This window comes from Limulus polyphemus, unplaced genomic scaffold (assembly GCF_000517525.1).
Source record: "Limulus polyphemus unplaced genomic scaffold, Limulus_polyphemus-2.1.2 Scaffold247, whole genome shotgun sequence".
Lineage (NCBI taxonomy): Eukaryota > Metazoa > Arthropoda > Merostomata > Xiphosura > Limulidae > Limulus > Limulus polyphemus.
This window is the reverse complement of record NW_013665857.1, coordinates 17729-27926: the sequence shown is the minus strand read 5'-3', so window position 1 is coordinate 27926 and position 10198 is coordinate 17729. Positions and strand designations below refer to the sequence as shown.

At 31.3% G+C, this 10198-nt stretch overlaps 1 protein-coding gene across 1 annotated transcript in view; it reads right to left on the bottom strand.

Moving 5' to 3' along the window:
- Positions 1 to 3783: 3783 nt before the first annotated feature.
- Positions 3784 to 10198, bottom strand: part of LOC106478755 (ATP-dependent RNA helicase DDX3Y-like) — a gene marked incomplete at its 5' end in the record, with an annotated part of 22410 nt that continues 15995 nt past the window's right edge. Inside the window, one exon of the mRNA XM_013939317.2 lies at positions 3784 to 9939. Within this exon, the coding sequence (XP_013794771.1) occupies positions 9735 to 9939 (205 nt within the window). The remainder of the gene's footprint in view (positions 9940 to 10198) is intronic.

Sequence of the window (10198 nt, the reverse complement as noted above, 5' to 3'; positions counted from 1 at the left end):
CATAGCGCTTCATTTTTTATTTTTCGTACATTTAGACCATATTATAAGATTTTCTTTATGCAGCCTCCCACAGATTTCTGGGCATAACATAAAGCTAAATATAGAGTACTCTAGCATAATATGGGAATAATGTAAAACAATTGTTTAAAAAATTGGGCAATTGAAGGGCATGTTATTTATAAAAAAAACGACAAATTAAAAAATTACCTGCACACAAAAGTTCTTGAAATGAATGATATTTGGATACCTTACTGAGTTGTTTTCACAAAACTTTTATTGATATTCTCATGGCACAGTTAGAAGTTTGTTTGTTGTTCAACACAATGGGCTACCTGTGCTGTGCCCACTGCATGGATAGAATAAAGAAATGTAGTATTACAACCCCCAAACTTAGCGTTGAACAACTCTGGTAGAATGTTGATAGAGGAGCATATACCCGATATACACACCTCATAAGAATAGGTTTGAGTTCAAAGTCAAAAATCAGTTCAGTTTGTTAGAAATGTTTAATGTTGTAAGGCATCTTTTGTAAAACCTACGAAGATTGTGGTAAGGTCTTGACATTATGTTCTATCTAAATCTACAACGTCTGAATGAACTGACATAAAGGTTACAGGGTGTGATATGAAGGCCTTCACAAATATCATCCTTTATGGCATCATTGATCTCATTCTAAATGCGTTTGTTTACATTTGGGCCATCTGTTGATAACTTACAAAAAAGTATCAGAGGGATATCTATTTCTATCTTTAGGAATTTTTTTCTTCTCATACTTGTTTTCCTTTGGCATGATCAAAATGGAAGACCACAAGATATCCTTTGGTAATCTTATTTTATCTTTCTGACATCGGTGGTTCTGCTAGGTGGCGGGGTCCTATATGTATATATGATACTTTTGCTTACTTCATTACAAAAGTGTTGGTAATGGCACATTTGGAACAGCCTACAGAAAAGCTGACAAAATATTGTAACATGAAACAAGTGTTTTGAAGAACTGGATATGTGAGCCACTTGCTACTATTTTTTGTAAGTCATTGAATAGTAGGCAGGTGTCAGAGGATTACTATAATAGTGCCAGAGATGTAAGGGTTATCATATGAGAATAGATTAAGATCTCCGAAATTGTTTTCTCTTAAAAAAAAGAAAAAAGAAGAGTTAGAGAGGACCTCATTGAGGTATTTAAGATTGTAAAAAGAACTGATAGTGTTGATGCATCATCTTTTTTTTCATACTTAATGGGGAGAATAGTAGGTCTAGGGAACACAAATATAAATTTTGGCAAGGTAGGAGTGTCCTTCAGCTAAGACAGTTTTATTTTTCTAACAGGGTGGTTGGCCACTTGAATAGATTGCTTTCAGTTGTTGTGGAGGCAGTAAATTTAAGAGAGTTTAAGAGAAAGCTTTATAACTAAATTAATGATAAAGACTGACTAAGATTTTTATCTATTTTTTTTAAATTTATTTTAAAGGGTGGGACAGCTGACATGGACCAATACATCCCTTGTTATCCTTAAACATAATGTTATGTTATATCTCCTTGCTGGCAATATTCTTGACCCACAGCACTTCTGCTTCTCTCTTCTCCGACTACAGTTGCCAGGTTTGCTTGGAGGTAAATAATTTGATTAGGGCACAAATCTGGGATGGTGTATTCTGCTTGTGGCATTAATCTTTGCTGCTGTTTAATACTGCTGTCTAAGGTTGGTTGTCTAAAACAACTATTAGCTGTTTCTAAATATAGAACATGATTATCAGCTGTGCTGTTTTAAAATTCCTGTAGCAAGAGATCTCTAAGATGTTCCCTTTTTAACATCACATACCAATATGGTGTTCATTTATCCTCCTCATTCAACCATGTCTTTATATGTACACTTCTCATGATGTGGCATGTGAATTCATTAGTGACAAGCTGTACCTACAAAATTATTGAAGCACACTTGTGTTATGTAATTCATAATTGCAATGACAAAACACTAGTTCCAACTGTAAACAAACAAAAAACCTTTAACAAAGGCTATCTAATTTCAAATTCTTTAATAAGCCTTAATAGAAGATATAGCCAATTTTTACTTACAACAAATAGTAAAACATAGTTATTGAAAAGTCATTGCAAGTACAAAAGTTACATACATATCTCATGTTATAAACCTCTTTACCCATTACTTGATGATGAGTTAAAGGAGTACACAAAACTGCCCCTCAGTTTAAGGAAATTGCTAAATGTGAGAAACAGTAAAAATGTATATCAGGATATTTAAATGCTTTTAGGCTATTATTCAAGACGTTTCACTTTATAATGTTGTGCAAATGTTGTTTAAAAGTATTAATAGCTAAACTTTTGACCAGTCTTAAAATACATGTAGTTTCAAATCCATAATCAAGATTTATAAAAAAGCAACTTTCAAAATAATTACAGACCCAAAATTGATGTTTTTGACAAAAGTTATTTCAAATCAGAACCATATGTAAGCAGTTTTGTAACATAAACCAAATCAAATTTGAAACAATTTCTTTCTTATGGCCATACTCAGATTTTCTTCAATGGTACAAGTTTAACCTTTCATTAAGAAAGTACCTTAGTTTGAAATAACCAAACACCCCTCTCATATGTGCCTCAACTGAACTGTTATCCTATGGAAAGACAACATATATGCTTTCTTCACATGCAGCCAGCATCTTCCGACTTCACCCCCCCCATAGCTCTGGATTGTAAGCTTAAAATCACTTTAATGTTCTAAGAAATATAACAAGTATTGAGAAAAACTGTGAATTTTGTACTGAAGAGTAATAACTACTCATTATGTGAAACTGTGAATTAAAAACAACTGCCATATGAACAAGTACATGAACTATATTATTGTTTATCGTTAAAAAATGTTTGGTAAGAAGATATGGGAAAAATTTACAATTATAGATTTATAAGGAAAACAAGCTATTTTACACCAAGATATATGGAAAGCTCAAAAATATATAGCAATACAGGCTAGTGGGAGGACCGTTCAGTGCATGATAACTTAATTCTGTATGGGTGGTCGCAGTTCTCTGTTAAGTATTTGTGTTTGTCACATTATATACAATTAATTTGTTGAAATAATTAGCATAAAATAATTTATAACTCCATAAACCAGGATTTTAATAAATATATTTTTGTATTAATCAGAAAATATTTTATATGAATACAAAAATTGCTTTATATTAAAAAAACTAAGTAAAAAAATATTTTGTCTCATATTATTGGAATTTTTCTCAAAGAGAATTGTTCGCTGAATTTTGCACAAAGTTACATGAGGGATATCTGTGATAGGCTTCCCTAATTTTCAAGAGATAGATTAAAGGGAAGGCAGCTAGTTCCCGCCACCCACTGCTAACTTTTGGACTATTCTGGTCAAACCAAATAATGAGATTTGACTGTCACTTTTGTAATGCACTCATGGCATTAAAGTGCAGAAAAGCTTGTTTTATGCCAGTAACAGTACATGAACCATGGATCCTCAGATTCATAATCCAACATGCTAAACACTGAGCTGCACTCATCCTCTATTTAAGATAAATACTTTTTTTTAATTTGTGCACTATTTTATAATAGCTAATGAATTATTGTTTGAATGTTTAACATTACAATATTTAATGAGTGACAAACTTCAATGACCTTAACTTCAAATATAAAATGCATCATTTCTTTGTAGCTGAACCGTAACACAGATAACAATGATAAAAAGTTTTATCATGGTAGTAAAGACATTGGAAAGATTGTTTACTTTTAATAAATATAACCCACATCAAATTTGTTAAGTATATACTTTTTAATGGAAACTTCAAAGGGATTACACTGGTACAAATCCAAGCCTCTGCCAATTTCCAACACTTCAAGGCAGAGGACAAATACAATTGAAAAAAAAAAAGTTACCATTAAATACAAAAAAAAATAAAAATAGAAAGATTTTTTTTTTTGCCATTCCATCTTGTTCATAAAATGCCTATGTACAAATAAAAACATTTCCTTTAGTGGAAGAGCCAACAATTATTTGGCCCATAAATTGTTTACCTTTTGACAAGAACAAAAAAGGAAGCCATTACATCACAGGATATACTAGCAAAGTCCCATAGCTTAAACGTGAGTGAGACTTTGGTAGGATTTAAATGTCCATCATCCCTCGAGTCAAGGATGTGACATAGCTGAACACTCTGAAATACATTTACACCATGAAATCTGCCACATGGCAGAAAATCAACATAAAAAAGTTACCATGAGCAGTCTGAGAGATATTGAAAAGCTAGTATGGAATGAATGGACAATTATAACTGTGGCATCAATTCAAAAGATTCTGTGGATGGTACACTAACGAGAACTTCTGCAGGTGACAAATAACTATCAGATGCAGCAATTCACTTAATACTAAACATCATCCTGGACCACAAGAAGTTAAGTTTGGTAACATTTCCTAATTTTTGTACACTTCAAATTTAGTTATAGTTTCAAAAACAATTGGAATTACAAATATGAATAACAATGCACATGTTCATATAAAGTATTTTTTTACAGTTCTAAGGAAGTTATGAAAAAGGATTTTCCATTGGTGAAACCATTATTAATATGTTTGTTACTTATATTTAGGTTTTCACTTTTGACAGCCAAAGAAAAGACCTGTAGAATAACTTCACTTCTTTTTCAGTTTATGAAGTTTTTTTTTACTGATAATAAGTGGCCATTCCACCCATTCCATATTAGCTACAATAAATACTTGATATGTGATGGGCAATAACAAGCTTATGATTTTTCATGCAGAGACCTCCCAGTCAACCCCTCCCAACCCCACCCATCAACCCCATTAACTTATTGACATGAAACATCTCCCTTACAACTGATGAACTTTTTATCTAATCAGACTTTATCTGCTCCTAGCAACAAATATAAGCTACCGTGATGCACCAGAAAAATCCACAACCTCAGCTGAATCATCTTAGTGTTAATGTATCTGCATGGTACTAAATTTACAACATGCTGGTATACTAAGAATATATGGTAAAATAATTTCTTGCACCAATTTTCTAAACATTTAATAACACGTAGTGTATATTATTCTATCCATTTTGGAGATTGGTAAGGTAGTTATTTATCATAGCAATCACAATGACTATGAAAAACCAGCACCTCTAATTTAGTTTTTAATTGCTCTAAGAAATGAGGAAGACGTAGCCATGTAGAAATTTCAATAATTCCTTGAGATAAGTAAACAAAAGCCAACACTAATAATACAACCGAGAAAATAACATATTAGGCTCCTTTCTTAGAAGTATAATTTTTTAATTTCTCATATAGAAAACCTGTTAATTTAGAGATCAGAAATCTCCAAGAATAAATGGAAGTGAAATGACAATACTGAGATCGAGCACCACAGAGCATAGGAACAAGGAAATTGAGTTTTCTATATACAGATTAAGATATTTATATTATACATGCAATGATGTCTGAAGGAAAGTATAATTAGGCAAGACACTGGTGTTGGTGTTAAGCACCCAATAAGTCAATTCTCCAGATAACAACTATTTTTTATTTGAATACAGAAATGAAAACAAATATCTTGTGTGATTTAAACAGCAGCATAATTGAGCACTTTAATTACTGTTAACTAGTAATAGTTCAGGCACACATGCATCCGCACACAAACACGTACATTAACATGTTCATTTGTTTCAGAATTAGCAATTCTTCAAATATACAATTAAAAATATCACTCATCATTGTTTACATTCAAAATCAATTGAGATGTTTACAATCAATTATATTACTCATTTGTTTCTTCTGTATATTATGCTGTTTTTACAAAATAACTACTAATCTTTGAAACAATCACAAACAAACACAAATCCTTAAGATCAACTTTACGGTTTCAAAGTTACAAACACCAGCTACTGTTTATGTACACTTTTTAAATGGTATGGGAATATTTAAGGCACTGGTTATTCTAAATGCACACACCATATCACACACAACAATAGTTTGCATTTTAAACATGCTCCAATATCAAAATGACACAAAAATAACAAACTCTAGATGGCACTCTTAAATACTGAATTAGATAAAATCATACACATGCAAAAAGTTTGTTAAAACATCATCGATACGATTTGCCACGAGTATATTTTACTAAACAACGATTCTTTAATAATCAAATACGATAAATGTGCAACAAAAGAAAAAAAGTGGCAAGCTTAATGTTTAATGTAGCATCAGGTTCTCCGAATATTAATAAAAACAAACAAAAACAATTACAAACAAGATACTATTAATTTTTAATATCAATGGTTATTAAACTACAATGCTAAAACAATACAAACTCAGATTTAACAGTACTAAATACCATCTAACCTAACTTTAGACTAGAAATAAACCACAAAACTAATAATGTAGCCTAACTATTCATACTACTTAACAACATAGCTCATGGGTAAAACTGTATTTTAGATCTACTTTCCAGTATTCAATTTGTATTTATCATCCAAAAGTTACAAAAAAAAATATTTTAAGACTAAAGCTTGGGCTGTCAAGCATCTTTTACTCCACACAACTATAAACAAAATGTAATAAAAACTAATTTTTACAATTAAAGAAGAACTGAAAAACCAAGCTCAGAAACTATAATGTTATATTAAATGAGAGCAATGCTATTAGCTAGACTGTTTTTAAACTACACTACACAATGCACAACAGCTAAATAATATTTTTTTTATTTGATATGAACTAGCTACCTTTATAATTTAAACACCTATGGTTAAAAATAAATTGTATGGAAAAAATTTGTTTTAGATCTTGAAAACTTTTCAGACTTTTCTTCTTCGGTATTTTGCGATATGTAATTATACATGTACATATATACAAACTATTGTACTAAGTCAGTTATACAAATACAGAGAAACTAAATAAATATCATTACACTCAAATTTTGTTTTTGAGATTATGGAATGACTACTGGTTAAAATCCATGACCACTGAACATAGAAAATAACCCATTTAAATTAGTTATTTCATATTTTAATTACTTCTATATACTTCAGACAGAATACAAATAAAATTCAAAAATAAGCATATAATGCAAACCTATAAGAACCATATGTTTTTTCATTCATAAAATACATCAGTTGATCACTCAATATTTGTTTGCTTACAACACAACCACAAAAAAAAAGAAAAAAGAAACAGTAAGTGAGACTACTTTTTTATTGATAATATGGTCCCTCACTACAGTTTCCATTCAACTGTACAAGCATTTCCTAACAAATCAAAGAATACACTAGGTAGGTCTCTGCACTACAACAATTAACCCTGCCTTTAACTGAGCAGCCCATCACATGATGCATAATATTATATATGTCATATACAGGATCTTTTTTCATAGAACTATTCAATACAAAAAAATTAAGGTTTACTGGATGCTGAGTAATTATTACTGTTTCAAGTCATTGCAAAAGTGTGTAGAACTACAACTTGTCAACATTAACAGAAATGAGTATGAGAACATAGGCTTCCCCCCCTGCAAACTTTGACAAATTTAGCATCAACCATATACAAAATTAGCAGAACTTAGTTGATTTCACTATACTTATTTTTATTTCACCCCAGAAGATGGATAAAAACTGCATGCTTGATTTGAATTTTGGTATCCAAACCTTTTATGGGGTTGATTCTCCAGTTCTACTTGGTTAAAATGAATGATCAAGAACTAAATCTTGTGTCCATTCTCCTAGGCTTAATCTTGCTACTGATGGTTGAGGGGGTTAAACTCTTGGAACGGCAAAAAAACATTTTATTTCTGGAAAAAATCTATTAATCTTCAAAACGCCCATCCAAAGACACAAAGTACTACTACCAAGTTAACTACATAATGATACGTGATAAATACAGTTTATAAACAACTATATTCGGTCCCCTTGCTGCCTACACTGGATGTTTTAAAAGTAAACAGTTCCACACCTAAATGCTTGTTGAAAACAAGAGTAAGCTTTTAAATACACTCTACATATAGTTAAAACAGGCTAAGTTGGTGAAATGATACATAAATAAAATTATGTCACATGGGATAAAAAAAGTTTCACAAAATATGACTAAAATGCTTATCACGTTTCTTCAAGTATAAAGCTTTCATAAGAGCAATGCAAACTTTTCTTTAGCTAGAAACAACAACATTGTTTGCTTTTCAGAGAAAAACCTATTCTAAAATATATCAACTCTTAACACAACTGCAAAGATGTAAAACAAATTAATAATTTGCTTTCATGGACGTAATTTTTAGTCTTCTTAATTTTTCTAAACTCCAGATATTAGGTTTAGACAAAACATATTTTATAGCAGATTTAAATATTTACATGGACAACTGCACACATAAAACACTCAGAGCAAACAATGGAATTGTTTAGAATTCACATCAAATGTGAAAAGCTGAAATTGGACAAAAACTTATTAGTTGATAAGCTCCACCTCTCCTAAACATGTCAACAAATATTAAGCTTATGACAAATTTAAATTAAACGAAACACTACAGCATAGTGTAATTATGTACAAGTAAAATGAACTTAGAAAGTCAATAAACATGATTTAATTGGAAAGCAAATATATCAAAATGAATCAATATATGAAAAAAAGTTTTAAAACACTGCTCCAAAAACGTGATTACATACTTAAATAAACTAGCTTGTACAAAAAAGTGAATTTAAAGCAAAGAAAAGCAAGATATCATGTAAGAAAAAGTAATAACAAGTTATTTACGTTCCAACATGCTTCATGTCATTTTAATCTTTCCTATCACACACTAGTTTTGGAATGCTTCGGTATGAGTTTCCAAAACAAGAACCTGTACAACAAAACATACTTGCAGTAACTTATAAAATATTACAGCTTTTATTACAATCGTGCTGAATAGTGTTTCACAAGGTTTTAGTTGGTCATATTTTTAATATAAAACTAGCCAAAAGCCAAACTTCAGATCTCACAGGGAAGTCATTAAATATTATAAAACATGAACATTATGAGTTGACACTCTTAATATTTTCTAACTGATACATTTAGGTGTGGTCACCAGTGAAACTATTTGAACTGTTTTAATGATTATAGCCCAAGTTTAATTTTTCATAGGCTTGGTTTTTAAAAAAACAGCTACTTTCTGCAGCAATGGGGACAGCAGAAAAATGTACAAGTCCTACAATTAAAGCATAATCAAAAATAGCAAAAACAAAAGTTTTAATACTGGCAACAGCAACATCTGTTGTATGATGACACAAACTACTAGAGTAAAAAAAACAGGTTCTCATTGAAACCAATCTCTTAACACATCTTACTTCAGTTAGGCACTTTAAAAATAGCCTAACATCTTTCATACTACACAAAATGTGATATTTAATACAACCTAAAGGCAGGAAAAGCCACACAGTGAATTACAATTCTGCTACTCGGTCATTCTCACTGTGATACACTGTAGGCAATGACATAACATTATTAACAGAATTAGTGTCAATAAATAGCATACATAAATAATATACAACTGTTGGTTAACCTTGAGAAAAGTTTGTGCTAAACAGTAGACTCTGACAACCACCAGAGCCCAGGACATTCTAGTTGTATATAGAAACTGTGCTTTCCCTATTTCACAGAAACCTGTTTCAAATTTATTCTACAATGTGGTAGCTAGAAACTCCATTTCATACAATGAAACTAACATGCTGTTGCCAGAAGCAAAAAAACTAGTTTCCCCACCAATCTGTTCCAGAGCCATAATTTCCACCATAATTGCCACGATTATATGTGCTGACAAATTGGTTGGCTCCATATCCATAACTTGGAGACTGGAAGCTGTTAGTCATCAGGTTTCGAGCTCCACCTCCTCCACGTGGGTCACGAGTATTAAACTGTCTGAAGTCCCGGCCACCAAAGCCACCAGATCCATACCTAAAAAGGCATTGAACATATACACAATGTGCAACAATATCTTGCCTCCAATATAGTTTAGATATAAAATCAATTCAAAGGTTACTATAGACACTGGACTGTTTTATAACACAATTAGTAAGTTTGGTTATTTGAAAGAAATTTTTCAAAAGATTGGTTTATTTGTTTTGAATTTTGCAAAAAGCTACACAAGGGCTATCTGCACCAGCCATCCTGATTTAGCAGTGAAAGACTACAGGAAAGGCAGCTAGTCAGTCAT